The sequence below is a fragment of the Corythoichthys intestinalis genome, chromosome 9 (assembly GCF_030265065.1).
Source record: "Corythoichthys intestinalis isolate RoL2023-P3 chromosome 9, ASM3026506v1, whole genome shotgun sequence".
In the NCBI taxonomy this organism is placed as follows: domain Eukaryota; kingdom Metazoa; phylum Chordata; class Actinopteri; order Syngnathiformes; family Syngnathidae; genus Corythoichthys; species Corythoichthys intestinalis.
This window is the reverse complement of record NC_080403.1, coordinates 57,420,667-57,439,067: the sequence shown is the minus strand read 5'-3', so window position 1 is coordinate 57,439,067 and position 18,401 is coordinate 57,420,667. Positions and strand designations below refer to the sequence as shown.

At 39.9% G+C, this 18,401-nt stretch overlaps 1 protein-coding gene across 2 annotated transcripts in view; it reads right to left on the bottom strand.

The window, feature by feature from the left end:
- Positions 1-1,834: 1,834 nt before the first annotated feature.
- Positions 1,835-18,401, bottom strand: part of mdm4 (MDM4 regulator of p53) — a 31,820-nt gene continuing 15,253 nt past the window's right edge. The window contains exons 6-10 of one of the 2 annotated variants that reach the window (XM_057845726.1): positions 17,891-17,987; positions 16,347-16,507; positions 15,296-15,478; positions 6,545-6,613; positions 1,835-6,476 (exon numbers count right to left, since the gene is read on the bottom strand). In XM_057845726.1, the coding sequence (XP_057701709.1) occupies positions 5,928-6,476; positions 6,545-6,613; positions 15,296-15,478; positions 16,347-16,507; positions 17,891-17,987 (1,059 nt within the window). In that variant the 3' untranslated portion in view covers positions 1,835-5,927. The remainder of the gene's footprint in view (positions 6,477-6,544; positions 6,614-15,295; positions 15,479-16,346; positions 16,508-17,890; positions 17,988-18,401) is intronic. The other variant, XM_057845725.1, reaches the window with a different exon arrangement.

Genomic DNA, 18,401 nt, shown 5'->3' with positions numbered 1-18,401 from the left:
ACATTACACTGTGCTGTCATTTTAATCTGTTTGAGCGGGACTTGCGTGTTAAATGCGTCAAATATTTTAATGTGATTAATTTTAAAAATTACTGCCCGTTAACGCGATAATTTTGACAGCACTAGTAAAAACATCAATGTTGTGGAGGTGGGAACACACCACTAATTTTCTATTTAAAGTCCGACCTGCATCAGAGTTAGCATAACATTAATCTGTGAATCTCGAACTCCAGGAGGAAGCTGCTTTGAAAGAAATAGCCTCCTTTATGTTTTCTACTGCCAGTGGCGCCTCCAAAAAATTTTCATAGGGGTGGCCAGATGGGGCCACTTAAAATCTCAGGGTGGCACACCAAAACTAAAAGTAATAATTTCATGTTTTTATGTTGTTGCAGTAAAAAAGCCAGAAGAAAACTACCAGAAAGACACGACTACTCATTTACTTTGGTGTATTGTGTTATACTTAATGTTACTAATGATTTTATGTGCAGTACAGTCAACATTTTAAGTTAGACAACAATTCTGTTGTATTTTGTTATGTATATATTAGAGCTGAAACGAATACTCGAGCAACTCGAGTTTAAAAACTGACCTGAGTAATTTTATTCACCTCGAGGAATCGTTTAATTTTGCCAGCTCTAAGCATCACGTTTTGCCCGGACTACTCTTAATGCGGGACAACACGCTGACGTCACGTGCGTAGAGGAAGAAGCAATAATTAAAAAAAAAAAAAAAAACTTACTGCAGCCGACAGCCGCTACGAACTACGCCGACGTTGCTAAAAACTACGCCCGCATGATGCTAGTGTGGTAGCAGGTAGTGTCCGATGCGTCTGATAGATATCGCATGCATGTAGAACTAGATGCGAAATGACAAACTCGTCCGCGTCTGGGCAGCATTAGTAAACAGCCGCCATCTTTAAGCAGATTTCTCAGCGCTAATAAATATAACGTTACTGTCAATCGCACACGTAACGTTAGCCCTTCGGAGGGCTAGGTTTCTATTGATTATGACCACTGTCGATGCGTGGCTAACGTGTCATACATACAGGCTTTATTTAATCTGTAAAAACAGCGCTGTTGAGTGATGGGTGTAAAATTAAAACATGATAAAGCTAACTGTTAGTTTTAGCTCAGTAGTCATTGCTGAATGAAATACCAAGTAGCACTGGTCCCTAATGCGCTCCAATACAGCAGGTATCATACATTTATTTTGAACACTGCAAAAACTCAAAATCCTATCAGGACTTACAGTTTAGACTAACTTAAAATTTAACTAGAACTTAAAAATAACTTGACACAAATGGAAATTCAATTGAAACATGTGGGGAAAAACACGTCGCTTTCAAGTGATGTGTTTTATCAAGCGTAATTACATTTTTAGGTAAGAATTTTTTTTTTTTTTTAGTAAGATCTAGAACTTTTTTGAGTGAAAGCAGTGATTTTTTTTTTCTAGTCACATCTGAGATGCAATTGTTGGCTGTTTTCAATGTACATCGAAAATAAAGACATTGATTGACTGAAAATGGTTCAATATTGGATTAAATGTCTTTTTTCCTCATATACAATTGCTCTTAACCTAAAAAAAAAATGTTTTATCCGATTACTCGATTAATCGATAGAATTTTCAGTCGATTACTAAAATATTCGATAGCTGCAGCCCTAGTATATATTAAGCATATCATATATTTTCATCCCATTTGGGATGAAATGTATAAATGATGCTACTACAATCTCATGATATACTGGCAAGTGGGGAAGCCAGTGGGGTGGCCAACAAATTTATAGAGGGGGCCGTGGCCACCCCTTTGCCACCCGCTGGTGGCGCCACTGTCTACTGCTAACAATTAAACTGTAAGAAGTGTAGTGAACCAAGGTTTACCCACTTACCCCCAGTTTTCATTTTTATTTTATTTATGTGGTCTTAAAACAGCCCAAAGGAGCTTTCATTTTTTATTTTGTTGATTTGGCAGTGCTTGTGGACAAAAACAGTAGTGTTTTACCTGAGGAGAGAAAGGCTCCATTTTTATTATTCCACAAGAAGGTTTATTGTCATATTTAATTTATTTAGGCAGACAACATTCAGTGGTATTGAGTTTATTACCAGTAAACGTCCAATCCATTTGAAGTAGGAAGATGGTAGTGAACAAACTCGCTGCCATCCCTCCCACTTCAGACAGATTGGTCTTAAGGTGATCAATGGCAACAAATGAGTTTAATTTTGGGTCATTTCAGATCATTTGCTGTTGATTTTTTTTCCCTGTCACTTCCTGTTGATTTTGGGGCATTGACTGGTCACTTCCTATTGAGTTTGGGTTTCTGAGAAGGCAGTGACTCAAGAATGTCCCCCAAATGAATTCCACTGACTTCATGCACTTATTGGTACAATTTTGCCGTCGAGCGGACACAAGGTTCACTTAGCGGGCGCTGACCCCGTGGAGGAGAAAACTGTGAGTAACACTATAAAGAAGGGACACAGGTGCTGCACACCCGTCGCAAAGGAGAGGACACATGACAGCTGGCCTGTCATACAATGACTTATTCTTCGGCCATCGCGCATGTGCGGCGCGTGTGGTTTCAAAGTGAACATATTTCACACCGCAGCTGTCATTTTTAATTTTTACGTTTATTTGTCAAGCGAGATAACACCACAAGACAGACACATTGACATCCTGCGCTTTATAAACCGAGTTAATGCCTCTTCCCCGTGCGAATATAGACATGCGTCCTCTATATTTGCTTCATGGCGTTAGTGCGTATGTACAGTTTGTCACCATTAGGATTCGACGGGCCTTTTCGCCCCCTACGGGCAGCGAAATGAAGCGCGAGAACCAAAAAAACTTCACTGAAGCCTGTACAGCTTGTTCAGAAGGCTCAACACCATCACTCAAAAAGTAATGTGATGGTTGAATTACAATCGTCCAAACAATGCAAAAGCATGGTAACAAAATATATTTATACACAAATGACAAATGCTTACGTGGCAGTGAAAAGCTCAAATCAAACCCTCAACCTTCCTTCAAGTCCTTTGACTTGTAAACCAACTTTAAATTTCATTGGGATGCTTTTCGAAATAACTATGAAGCCCCTAAAGTGTCAGGGTAGGAGAAAAAAAATCATAGCTAATCTATACCTATAGATTAGTAATCTGTGGGTAAATACTTCTAAACTGGGGGTACAGATTACTGAACTGTACCCCCTTTTTAGTTTCTGGGTCATTGCTAAACTGTGGCTACAGATCACTAAACTGTACCCATAAATTAGTTTCTGGGTCATTGTTAAACTGTGGCTACAGATTACTAAACTGTACCCATAAATTAGTTTCCGGGTCACTGTTAAACTGTGACTACAGATTACTCAACTGTACCCAGTTTACTAATCCATAGCCAAATGAGGGTACATATTTCTAAACTGCGAGTACAAATTACTAAACTGTACCCACACATTACTAAACTGCTGTACCTGCAGTTTAGTTTTTGGGTAATTGGTAAACTGTGGCTACAGAGTACTATACTGCATCCCGTTTATTAATCCGTACCCACAGATTACAAAACTGTGGGTACAGTTTAGTAATCTGTGGGTACATATTTCTAAACAGTGGGTACAGTGAACTACATTGTAGGAAGATTACTAGTCTGTGGGTCTAGATTACTAAACTGTGTTAGCTTTCTCAACTATACCCCCAGACTATTAAACTGTACCCGCAGGTTAATAAATGGTGGGTACAGTTTAGTAATCTACCTGCAGTTCAGAAATATGTACTCCCACAGTACTAAAATGTACTCTGAGTTTGGTAATCTGTGGGTTAATATTTCTAAACTGTGGGTACAGATTACTAAACTGTACCCACAAATTAGTTTCCGGGTCATTGTTAAACTGTGGCTACAGATTACTAAACTGTAGCCAGTTTACTAACCCATAGCCAAATGTGGGTACATATTTCTAAACTGCGAGTACAAATCACTACACTGTACCCACACATTACTAAACTGCTATACCCGCAGATTAGTTTCTGGGTAATTGGTAAACTGTGGCTGGAGAGTACTATACTGCATTCAGTTTACTAATAAGTAAATAGTGGGTACAGATGACTAAACTGTGGCTACAGATTTCTAAAATGTACCCAGTTTACTAATCCGTAGCCACATGTGGGTACATATTTCTAAACTGCAGGTACTAATTACTAAACTGTACCCACAGATTACTAAACTGCTGTACCCATAAATCAGTTTCTAGGTCATGGCTAAACTATGGCTACAGACTAGTACTACTGTATACTGCACCCAGTATACTAATCTGTACCCATAGATTACAAAACCGTGGGTACATATTTCTAAACTGCGGATACATTTAACTAAACTATGGGTTGATTACTAAACTGTGTTAGCTTCCTCAACTATACTTACAGACTATTAAACTGTACCCACAGATTACTAAACTGTGGGTACAAATTAGTAATAAAAAATATTTTACTAAACTGTACCCACAGATTAGTAATATGCGGGTACAGTTCAGTCATCTCTGTACAGATTAGGTATGAAAAATTTATATATCAATTTACTAAATGATACCCACAGATTAGTAATAAATGGGTACAGTTCGGTAATCTGTGGGTGCAGAATTAGCTATGAAAAATATTTACTTTATATATTTATTAATGTACTTATTTACTAAACTGTACCAGATTAGTAATCTGGGGGTACAGTTCAATAATCTGTACCCATAATTTGGTAATCTTTGGGTGCAGATGACTAAACTGTTATCTTCCTTAACTACACCCACAGACTATCAAACTGTACTCGCAGGTTAATAAACTGTGGGTACAGTTTAGTCATCTGGACCTGCAGTTTAGAAATATGTACCCCCAGACTACTAAATCGTACCCACAGTTTAGTCTATGGGTAGAGATGACTAAACTGTGTTAGATTCCTCAACTGTAACCACAGATTACTAAACTGTGGCAAATATATTTTATATATTTGTTTACTAAACTGTGAGTACAGTTTAGTAATCGGTGGGTACAGATTATTTTAAGATATATATTTACTAAACTGTACCCACAGATTAGTAATATATGGGTACAGTTTAGTAAACCGTGGGTAAAGATTAGTTATGAAAAATAAATATTTACTAAACTGTACAGATTAGCTACAAAAAAATATATTTACTAAACTGTACCCACAGATTAGTTATATGTGGGTACAGTTCCGTAATCTTTGGGTACAGATTCGATTTGAAAAATGTTTATATACTTATTTACTAATCTGTACCAGATTAGTAATATGGGTACAGTTTAGTAATTTGTACCCACAGTTTGGTAATCTGTTGGTGCAGTTAAGTCATTTGTACCCACAGTTTAGTTAACTGTGGGTACAGATTAGCTATAAAAAAATATAAAAAAAATTCACGCTGGCACCCACAAAGAACAAGTACTTCAATTAAAATGAGCATACATAAATAAAATAGTCATCAGGTGAGCTGAGGAAAACGATAAAATTGGTCACTAGGTTATCACTATTCTTGATCATATAACCCCACCATTGACAGTTTTAGCAAATGAACATTTTTGACTTACAAAGAAGGGGAGAGCTGATGCATACGATGGTTAAAAAGAGCATTGTTGTTTCATCCTTCAACTTGAGTTACCAAAAAATGAGAGCTTCTTCTTAGCACAAGCCGAAGTAAACCTGTGGGCAAAAACACAATATAAAAAAAAAAATACTCATTTTCAAACAGCACCATTCAGGAGAGCTACTCATTTGACAATAAGGACTCAAAAAGCTCCACGTCCACTCTCATAAATAAATATATAACTCTAGCTCTTATCGATTGATCCCTTGTAAGAATGTGGCACCGAAACAAAAACACAGCTCCGTCGGTCCTTCAGATGCGCCAAAGTGCTAAACCGAGAAATGAGTGCTCTGATGGATTTCTAGATGACGAATATCTTGATCACTTTTTGAATAATCTCTCCGCATCCCGGGCACGGAGCCTGGAATTTATGGAGCCTTCGGGCGCACGGGAAGCAAGTGAGGAGATGGGCCGAGCGTCCGTGGATGATGCTGCCGTTGCGGGGTCGGATGCGACACAGCTTGCACGGCTCCAGCAGGGCCTCCGGGTGCGATTCCACCTCCATGCCCGGACTCTCTTGACTTTCCCCGCCGGACGCTAGCTCGTCTTCGCGTTCCATAGGGCGTTGAGTCGCCGCAACAGACAGCGGTCGGTCGGCGGCGGAGTGGGACGGCAGGACGACCGGTTCTGAAACGGTGCGGCCGCAATCGGGGACGTCGACGCCGTTGTCGCTGTCGTCGTCCTCGCGTTGCGCGCTCAGCGAGCCGAACGCCGGGATGTCGGGAACAGAGAGGGAGTGGGCCAATCGGGGCACGTCTTTGTACCAATTCTTGCGCAGGGCCCAGCAGCGGACGCAGTACCTCTGTAGAGGCGAGTTGAACTTCCTGCACTCGCTGCACTGCCACGCGTCCTGACGAGCAGAGTCGGAAGTGAAAAATAGCGCTCAAAACGACGAGAAGGGGAAATTATGATGCAAACCTGTGTGGAGATCTCCGTGTCCGTGTCGTCGCTCAGACACTGAGAGTCTTCGTCAGGCTCCTCCTGCATCTAAATACACAGATTCAGTTTATATCAGGGTTGTCAAACGGGCGGGCCTGAAGCCTGAAGTAAATTCCGGCACTTCTGGAGTAAGCATGTGCCGGAATGAGATTTTGACGGTACGATAACAGTGGGCAAAAATACCGCGGTTTCACGGTATTGCAATTATAGCTCCAAAATGTGTTATTTTGAGATGTATGGGTTGAAAATTTTTTTTTTTTCCATTGAACAGGATTTTTTTTAAAATTATTATTTCAGAACATAGTTGCAAATTGGAACATGAATATATTGTTAAAATGAATTAGCAATTAAAGCCACAGCCAGAGCTCAAGTTGCTCAAGATTAGAGCAAGAACAAAATAATTTCTATGAAAAAGTAAAAACACTTCTGAATAATTTTTTTTTTTTTTATTCTACTGCATGACTTTTTTTGAGGGTGGAAAAGTTTCGCCATTTTCAGCCACTGTGTCAGCTCTAGTCTACATGATGTCTTGCCTATGTGTTAAAAAACAAAGAATTCATAAGTTAATTAGTTAAAAATGTTTAAGTTAGTTTAAAGTGTAAATATTGTTTTGGAAAGGTTTCATCTAAACCAGACAGGTCCAAAGTGGGAACTTTAGGAGTGGGAACCTCTTGGTACCTCACGATACGATACGATACGATTTGCGATACAAAGCTCATGATAACGATGATCTACGATATGGCGATACAATGATTATCAATACATTGGTCAAGAAATCATTGTAAGATATTCTACAAACAACTGATAAACAGAAAAACAAGCTTCTGCTGTGAATTGGAATGAGTTTATTAATAGCCACGTTTACATGCTGACCTTTATTCATACCGATTCAAATCATTCCGAATGGAAATTTCAGATCAGCTGTTTACATGTCACTTCATCTATTCCGATCCAGCGTTTACATGTGACTGCCTTTATTCCGAAAGGACGTTTGACAACTGCCGTCTGACATGCGCAGATGAATCAAAACAAAGCGTCACGTTGCAAAACATGGAGATCGATCGTCGGAGTGCTGCTGTTTTAACTTTAACCCACTTGTTGTGTTTGTGGGGTCGTATCCGCTTCTGCTGTTTTGCTCTTTTGCCTTGTAGTAGCCGGTTTTCCACCGGTTTCTAATCTGGTCAACGCTCCGGTCTATTCCGGCTTCGTGTAACCTCTCGTGAACTTTTTGAAATAGTTCACTGTTCCTCGTTTTACGCCCGTCTAAGCGAGCAATTATATTCAATTCTTTTAAAGTTTGAATTAAATACAATCTTTCCGCCGGACTCCAATTAGGTGCGCTGTGCTTGGAAGCCCTGTTGCAAGTGACGTTAGTTACGTCACAAAGTGACGTCACCACGTCAGTACGGAGCATGTGCAGAAAGAACGCAACCAGACACCATTCCGCTTCCCTGTTTACATGATATAATTTTACTTCTAATCGGTTTGGGAAAAGGAATAATCCACCCCTGTGAATCGGAATGAAATTCCATTCGGTTTGGGCCTGTTCAATCCGAATGAGGTGTTTATATGGAACACATTTATTCGGTTTGAACAAATATTCCGATTGTAATTGGAATATTTGGCTCCGTGTAAACGTGGCAACTGTTAGACGTCCAATCCGTTTAAACTGGGAGGCTTTGCCATCCCTCCCACTTCAAACGGATTGAACGTCTGGCCGTCAGTGGCAGCAAATGTCAGGCAATAAGGGAATTTTGGGCCATTTAAGGTCATTTACCTGTTGATTTTCAGTTACTTCCTGTTGATTTTGGGGTAGTTTATGGGTCTTTTCCAGTTTGTTTTGAGTTACAGAACAGGAAGTAACCTGGGAATCGCCCAAATGAATAGGCAGTGACTCAAACTCAACACGAAATGAGCTGTAAATGCCCTAAAATGAACCGCAAGTAACCCGCAAATGCCCTGAAAATCGGACAAAATGACTGAATGCTTTGGTTTCAAATGAACAAACATTCCCAGTCTAAATGGATTGGGTGTCATGCACCGTCAATGCGGCCTTAGAGTTAACTGAGACACTATTCAGTGTTAATAACGGCGTTACAATATAACAGCGTTACTAACGGCGTTATTTTTTTTTTGTAGTGAGTAATCTAATTACTTTTCTCATCTTGGCAACGCCATTACCGTTACTGAGGCGGGAAAGACGTGCGTTACTATGCGTTACTAAGTTGGTTGAATAAAAAAAGTCAGAGAGACGGACTCACGGAGACGAGAGAGCAGAGCAGGAGTAGGGAAGACGCCGTTGCAAACGCGATGCTAGGTGGCTCCAATAATACCTGACTGTAGCCTACAAACTACGCCCACATGATACGGTAGATATCACATATTATAGAACTAGATGCAAATGATAGACACGGCTGCATTGGCAACATGTTTTAAGGACTACATGCGTTAGTAAACAGCCGCCATCTTAAAGCAGTAGACCTCTCAGGAAGGCTCTGTTGTTGAGATTCTTCCTAGCGAACCTACTTTTTTTTTTTTTTTTCCTAAAATGGTCCCAAATCGGCAAAATCTTGACTTAAATCTATCTTTAAATGATGTTTTAAAACTTACACATGTTGAAAGTAGACAGAAGGGAACTAATGCAATAGCGGGAGCAATTTTGACAACTTTAACGGTTGATTCACAACTTTAAATGACTTCCACACATAGCAAAGGTTACTATCTAGTTATCGCAATACCCTCGTGTCTAGTTAAGTGGAGGGTAAAGAATTGGGCTAGGGCCAAATGTCCCAAAAACCCTTTAAACTTCACATTGTGTGACCTTTTTTTTTCTTGAAAGAAAATTATCACTAGTTACTTTGCCAAGTAACTAATTACTCTTAAATTCAGGTAACTGAGTTACTAACGCAATTACTTTTTGGGAGAAGTAATTTGTAACTGTAATTAATTACTTTTTTAAAGTAAAATTAACAACACTGACACTATTATGGTGGAAGATTTTGGTAGCAACTTGTTGGTTCCTTTTTATTTATTTTTTTTCGACATTGACACCTTTTTAAAACGATATCTTGATTCTTGGCAGCAGCATATCGATAATAGGGCTGTCCCAAACGACTAATTTCTTCCCGATTAGTCAGCCGACTATTTTTACGATTAGTCGACTAATCTAATAATTCTTTAAAATTATTTTTTTTTTTTTTTTTTTTTTTTACTAATTTAATAATGACATTTTTGTTAAAGCTTATTAATTCACAAAAACACTTTGGAACACCTGAATTCTTTATTAACGTATAAATAAATAACATAAATATCAATAATAAATCACAAACAATGAGGTCAAATGCTGCTGGCATTAACTGCTGCAAAAAAAAATGTAAACGGAAACACTGTGATTTCACCTTTTTAACAGGAGTCAAAACAATTCTTACTCTTTTTGCGGTATGTCATTGTCTATATTGTTCTAAATGTTAAAATGAATTGCAATGTCCCGGACAATCATTTTCAGGATACTTTGTGTGAGTTCAGATGCTCTTTCCGGTGTGCATTCCGCATTTTTGGGGGAGGGGAAAAACTGTTCAACTTTTGTTTGTTTTAACCTGAAGATAGCGCAGAGGGCACACTGAAATATTACCACAATTATTTTGAATGAAAGGCACACATACCCACAGTAACAAAAATTAAGTATATAGTATTAATTTTATAGTATACTACTATATGTAAAACTTTATAATATTAAATAACTAACATTAGTGCAGTCATGGATTACAGTAACCCTTTCATGCATGTCCACATTGGTGGACAGCATGCGTTTGTGGATTTTAACTAAAATATAAAAAAAAATTCAACAAAGATCAAGTGATATAACTTTCAATGTTTATTGAATTATGCAAACACTATAAATACTTTTCAAAATATTTTGCTCCCTTCAATACACCATTCTGGGCTTTTTTTTTTTCACAGAAAAATGAACTACAATTGCAAAACTAAGCAACCTTCAGTGCTTCAATTGACAAAACGAGACAAACAGCAGTGCTTCAATTGACAAAACTAAACAAACTGCAGTGCTTCAACTGACAAACTACACAAACTATAGTGCATCAACTGACAACCTCACAAGGTTAGGGCTAGGCCACAGGTGAGGTGCTACAACCCTGCTACATGCTGCATGCTTATGTACTTCCAGTACTACATCAGTTCACCATCTTGTGTGAAAATTTGCCATGCACCCAGGGCACACAGCCACATTGCAACACATGCAGCTGTACTTCGTTTTTCGTGTGCATGCAGGGTCTTGGCATCTTTGGGCATTTTTTATGTTGTTTAGCTGGGGCCAGTGGTTTCCAGGACCAAGTCTGACCTCCCGGGGTACTTTGGATGCAGGTTTGCGCTTCACATGAAGAGGAGGTGGGGAAGTGTCACTTGGTCTCCCCCTTTTGCGGACAGTGCCTGAATTTATCAATGAACGAGCCACAGATGCCTTGAAAGGCAGAAGACCACCCTCCTCCATTCCAGAGAATATGAGAAGATGCCAGGCATTCACAACGGTTACATCGAGGAAGTGGAAGAACATTCTGATGTACCAGCGTTTGTTCTTGCGTCTGTGGGGATACATTGCCACCATTTGGTCCATCAGGTCAACCCCTCCCATATGATCATTGTAGACCTTCACTGCAAATGGCCTGTCAATGGTGATGATCTTCTTATCTTTCTTGGACCATCTCTGTGCAACATCCGTCGGGTGCTTGCCAAGACAGGAAGAGGCCATGTGAATAAGTGAAGTGTCAAGCCAACGTGTGACAGTGACATCTTCACCATTGGTGACAACAGAGATAGCTCCTCTTCCTTCTTCTTTGAGTTCTGTTGCACTCCTGAGTTTTGTTTGTGCCCCCTGAAGCCTGTTGACCCGGCATGTGCCAGTGCCATAGATGCCCTGTTCCTTCAAAACAGTAATCAGTGGAATGCCACAAAAATAGTTATCAAAAAACACCTTGTGGTTCTTGAATTGGATGTCATCACAGAGGCGCAAGATGACGTCTGCAGCCATTCCCAATTCACTGACTGCACCTGTGCTGGCTGCACCCCTGTACACTTCAAAGCGGTACATGTATCCCGAAGCCCCTGATCTTACCCAAATTTTCACACCCCAGGGTTTTGTTTTTTTGGGGATGTATTGCTTGATAGACAGTTTGTCTTTGAAGGGCATGATCATCTCATCTATGGCTTGAAACTCCTCAGGATCCACAGCAGAGAGGAAATTTGCTTGAAGAGTATCTAGCACTGGTTTTATTCGAAACAGTTTATCGTGTCCTGGATCCGCTGAGGAGGTGTCTGTAAAGTGAAGGTATCGGAGAATGTCCTCAAAACGGTTCACTGCCATGGCATCAGCAATCAAAGGTAAACGGAGTCCCTTTTCAGATGACCAATACGTCCGTCTCCGTGGGTAGCAGATGTAGGACATGACTAAGTTTATCCCGAGGAACGTCTTCATTTCTTCTGCTGTCGCATTCAGGTTCTCCCTACCCTTCTGGAGGGCATAGAGGTTGGTGTGGTATGTCATATCATCTATGAGTTCTTCTGGGAAGAGGTGCAAGAAGAATTCCAGGGGCTCAGTTGCGTTAACATTTAGACTACACTTTCCCAAGAAGTCAGGTAACACACCCTCACATGAATTGTCCTTTACTTTCCAGATGTATCGTTTTTGTTGTGTTTTCTTTGTTGTGGCAAGTGGTGCTGGTGTGTCAACAGGTCTTTCTTCTTTCAAATCAGGATCTGCTGCTATCTCATCAGGGCTTTCATCCCCCACATCCTCTGCATCCAGTCCTTCCTCCTCAGATGCACTTTCACATTGATCTAGAGTTTTTTTACTTGGCAACCACTCTTCATCACTGCTGTCACTGTACTGTGAATTTTCCGACTCAGAAGGCAGTTCCTCCACAATTCTGAAGGCCTGGCTGGGCCTGGCACGCCCAGCACTAGCCTGTAAAATGTGAATTGTGCTTGTTACTCATAATGAATGATGCACAAAACATACATTTTGATATATACAATGCAGCTTACAATCCAATAGCATAAAATGTTGACTTATACAAAAGAAAACTACTTCAGATAAAGTATTGTCAAGAGTGATATACTGTTCATTAATTGCATGTAATTGCATGCAGTCCACTTAGGTGGACATCTGAAAAATTGCAATTTCCTCCCAATCTAAAATCAATACTTGGAAATTTTCACAACTCTGGTGATTATTAGGTGTAACTTGATGTAAAAATATTTTTTTTACCTGCAGGTGTCTCCTACTGTAGAAGGATTGAGCAGAAATCCCAGAGGTGCTAGGCATGTTTTCATTTCTGGCAGCCATCTTGAATGTTGACACATTTATTCTGCAGTTACAATGGTTGACCACATAAAGCAGTGTTTGGTGGATTCTCAGGCGTCCACTTTAGAGGCTTATAAGCAACACTGCCATCAAAACCTATTCTTATAATTGAAAATGACGTTTTAATAGCCGTCTACTGTAGTGACCGTCATGCGTGAAAGGGTAAACTGGCCAGTGGTGTTTCCATATATATTTTTTATATTATGTATATACAGGATACATGTATATATTTTCCCTAAGTGGGAGCTTCCATGATCCTAATAAATTTAATAATAATTTTAAAAAATATATAATTATATTAATTATTTTATTAAATAAAAATGCGCGTTGATACGGCACACATAAAGGCAACTTCCATTTAAAAAATCGTTAGAGACTTGTATGGACTTACAATCCGCTAGCTTGTTGTTTCTTGTTGTCTTCGAAAATTATACTTGGGTGACGGCGCTTCAAGTGTTCGTTTATAGCCGACGTGCTACCGTGGTATGCGAGCTCAGCTTAGCAAAGAGTAAATACAGTGGCACCCTCCATATTTTCCTTTAATTAATTCCAGGCTCTGGTTATTCTGGTCCGCTTTTTTGGCTTTATGCCGCTTTCACGTGTAACCATCTCTGCCCTTTTTGGAAATTGGCGGTGTTTTCAATTCCTCACCAGCGATTCACTTGGCTCGTTGTCGTCGGTTCGTGTGGGTTCGTCCGATTTCCTCCTCGGGAAGGCGGCGACGTGCATAAAAACACCGAGAGGCGTCGGATGGCTCTTTAAGGGTACTTTTATTGACCAAAACAAAAACGTGGGGGATGAAGCCACTCAACTCGGCACTACCCGCTCATTTTTCCAACTCGCCGATCTCGCTCCCTCTCTCTCGCTCGCACGCCCACTTTCTTCCTCTTTGCTCAATCTGACAACGCCGGTCACACTGAAATGACAGCGGCCCCCTTGGGGGTGCCAGTAACAACGGCTTGTATCGCGAGCGCCTGCCATTCTCAACTTTATCCGCATGTAATTTTTTTTAACCCGTCATTACCCGTCGACGCATTTACGTCATCGATGACGTCGACAACGTCGACTAGTCGGGACAGCTCTAATCGATAACCTTTTGGAGTACAAAGTATCACGATATATCACCATTTCGATATTTTGTCACACCCCTATTTAGCAGTACTGCTACCACCGTATGAAGTAGCTTACACACTAAATGCTGTTCTTCATTTACCCACTAAAAGGCAGCAGCACTCTGAGCAACATTACCCTGTGTGACCCTTTACTTCCAATTTTTTAAAATGGTGACAATCAACAAAAAAATAAAAGTTTAAAATGGTGACAATCAACAAAAAAAAGAAAGTTGACTGCGACGTCCAACACTACAAGGATAGGTGGAAATTGGACTATTTCTTCATTAAAAAACACAACAACTGCGTCTGCCTCATTTGCATAGATACAGTCACAGTTTTTAAAGACTTCAATGTGAGGCGATATTACCAAACAAAACACGCTGACATGTACGACAAGATTACAGGGAAGATACGCAGCGAGAAATTGAAGCAACTTGAAGCTAGTTTAATTTCAGTATTTCGCAAGGGCCCGAGAGTCAAAAGAGAACGCCACAAAGGCTAGCTGCGAGATTGTTGAAATTATCAATTTAAAAAAATAAAGCAAATTTGACACACAAAATGGCTTGCTAAAATTTGCTCAAATATATTGTTCTATGTAAAGGACGACAGCCAAGGTTGGACCCCCACATTTTTACCACACCAAATCTGCCCCCCTTTGCAAAAAGTTATGGACACCCCTGCTGTAACCCAATCAACTCACAGCCTCGAAAAGTAAGGGTTACATTATGTCAGAAACTCGTTCGGTACGCGCCCATTCCGAACCGAGCACCAAGTACCGAAACGGTTCAATACGAATACATGTACCCTTAGTTATCAGCCCCTCTAACTACTCTTAATTGGTCCTGAAAAACCCGTATCGGTCAATCTCTAATGAGCACCCTATAAACAGAAACATCCTCGCACCGCCCAAACAAAGAACACACCGAACTAGGGGGGACAGAGCCTTCTCCGCTGCCGCCCCCTCCCTTTGGAACTCACTCCCAAAACCCATTCGTTCATGTTCAGACCTTCCCACATTCAAAAAACTGTTAAAAACTCACCTTTTTAAACTAGCTTTTAACTTATAATTATTTTCTTGTTTTGTTCTGTCCACGTTGTTTGCTGTTTCTGTTCCTACTGTAAAGCGTCTTTGAGCATTGGTAAAAGCGCTCTACAAATAAAATGTATTATTATTATTATTATTATTATTATTATAAAGTGGTTAACCTTGTTAATGCTTATGCAGTGCATTAAAAATCTTACCTCTCGATCCGTCTTCTCCTCCTTCCCCCCTCCGTCCTCCTCGTCGAGCGGCGCGTCGCCTTCTCCTGCGCTTCTTTCCTCCAGCACGGCCTCCTTCATCTCCACGCTCACTTGCTCACTTTCCCCCTCCGTCAAGAACCACAGATCTTCCGTGGTGTCCGACACTATGGCCGTGTCCTCCTCCTGTGAGGGAGACAGCCGATACATGAGTCATATTTAAAGACATGACAAAACAAACATACAAACATTGTTGCTTTCGTCAACGACGCTAATAACGAAAATGTAGTGTACGAACATTTAATGTATTGCAGAATTAATTTTAGGATATGTAAAACAAATAATCAAGTGTTTATTGTAGTGCTTCAACAATGAATCGATTAACTCGAGTAATCGATTAGAAAAAAGATTCGAATTAAATTTTGCTGCTTCGAGTATTCGTTTAATTAAAGTCTCTGTAATGGTTTATTTTGAAAGTGTTTTCATTTAGTTTTATTGATTTGTTGGGGATAAACTGCCGTCTGGTCCGCCTCATTTCACATGGATGAATCCAGCTGCTCCCTGTTAAGACCAACATAAGCTAAGTTTTTGTTTGAGCTTGTAGTTTTAGCCGTTTTTGTGGGAATATGTGTCTGAACCATTTGTTAAGAGCATTGGAAAAAACAAAAAACAAAAAGCATTTTATAGCATTTAAGCTAGCGGACTGTTGCTATGTAAGTTAGCCAATTGTTCTTTTGTTGTACATAGATCCTCATTTATTGATTTTTTTTTCCTACTGTTTGAGGCTGAGCTCAGGTATTTTAATTTTTTATGTTCCTTATCTGATTACTCAATTATTCGAACTAGTTCATTGATTAATCAACTACTAAAATATTCGATAAGCTGCAGCCCTAGTTTATTGTTACAAAAATTAGTATTTGTCGACAAAAACTAGACAAACCCATTTTGAAATGACTAAAATATGACTAATAAGTATTTTGTCCAAAAGACAGACGGACATTAAAAGTGCGGCTGAAAGCAACGCTGAGTACAAGTGACATGCACGGGTCATTACTTGGTTGGTGTGAATGTCGGTAGATCCGTTGCTCCTGCGGCTGTAGTTACTGCGGAGATTACCCAAAAACCACCAGGGCAAGCCCGAGAGGTCCCAGTCATCAAGAGTGACATCTAATTTGGGTCGTTTACAGGCCGAGCGTGGCAAACCTTCGAGCGAATCTGGAGTGGGGTTGAAAATGTTTAACATGTTGAACAAATACAGTACGCAAAGCCATAGATTTCATAGTGGTATTGACGTGTCAGATCGGTCATGCACTGCGCTTCAAGTAGGGGGCTATCCCACAATCAGTAATTCGCAGTCGGTTGCAGTGACACAACATCCAACGCCGGATTTAGGTTGAAAGCGTGCGAAAGCTGTACCGTATACCAACAGGAAGGATTGTCTCAGGAGTGATTTGTTCGAGGATTCAAGGTCATTATTATATTTTTCGTAACATGCATGCATTTTGAAACGTTGGGGAAAAAAAACAATGGGAGAAATTTACTGCTATGGACTAGCATCATTCTTCGACATTTTTATGTAAAACAAATGCAAACTGTCCGTTTTTATTTGTTTTTAACCAAGAACCGAGATTTTTTTACGTCCATATCTATACTGAATTCAGGGATTTAAGGATTTATTCACGAGAATTTTCAACGGAAAAAGTTCTTAGTTTACATATGGCTGCCGCTAATATCCTGACAGACTAGCCTCATAGTTCGCAATATTTATGTAAAATAAATGCTACCTGTGCTTTTTTTTTTGCTTTAAACCAAGAATTGAGACAGTTCTATGTCCATAGCTATAAAAAATCAGGGATTCAAGCATTTATTTACAAGAGTTTTCATCGGAAAAGCTCTGTTTACAAATGGCGGCTGCTAAATACCTTACAGATTAGCCTCATAATTCCCAATATTTGCATAAAATAAATGCTACCTGCACTGTTTTTTGCTTTTAACATAGAATCGAGACTCTTTCGCGTCCATATCTATAAAGAATTCAGGGATTTAAGCATTTATTCACAAGAATTTTCAAAAGAAAAGCTGTTTACATATGGCGGCGGCTAATTTCCTTACAGAGTAGCCTCATAGTTTGCAATATTTACGTAAAATAAATGCTACCTGCTCGGTTTTTTTTTTGTTTGTTTTTGCTTTTAACCAAGAATCCAGACGGTTTTACGTTCATATCTATAAAGAATTCAGGGATTTAGGCATTTATTAACAAGAATTTTCACCGCAAAAGCTCCGTTTACAAATGGCGGCCGCTAATTTCCTTACAGACTAGCCTCATAGTTTGCAATATTTATGTAAAATAATTGCTACCTGCATGTTTTGGTTTTTTTTTTGCCGTTAATCAATAACAGACGGTTTTACATCCATATCCATAAAGAATTCAGCGATTTAGGCATTTATTCACAACATTTTCAACAAAAAAAGCTCTTTGTGTTTCCCCTTGGTCAGCTTTGTTGGCCAATTCCAACAATGCAGGCCCTCTATTTATCGGCCCCGCACCCCGTCAACATCATTATGAAGTCTATGGCAAAGCTCAAGTTGTTTATGGACCTTCATCGGGCTCTCGAGGTCTTCTCTGAGAACAGGAAGGCAGGGGAGGCCCGTCACCGGCAGTCTCAATTCCTGCTTTGACTGCAGCCCCGTACATCTAGGTGAGGGGAAGGGGGTGAAAAAGATGTTAGTTCGCAGAGCAGCAACTGGTTTACTTGGAGGATTCGCAGCTCCTTGTCAAGATTGCCTCTGACTACAGGAAGGGGCTCGTGGAAACCAAGGAAGAATTTGGCGGATCAGCAGGACACCAAAAATGAAGACTTTGAGAATTCATGCCAGCTTACAATGCATGAAACAAATGAACACCAGTTATTTCATTCACCCCAAGATATGAAATTAACGAATTCCGGAGTGACTTTCGTATAATGAATAGCGTTTTACAGGTAAATCGCCTAATTCTTTCCAAGCTATACTAAAAATTAAATTTGCTGTCTTGATTTGCTATGTTTTGTCTCCCCTAGTGGCGCTTAAGTGTAACTAGCTTTCTGGTTCCAGCACATTCTACAGTTGT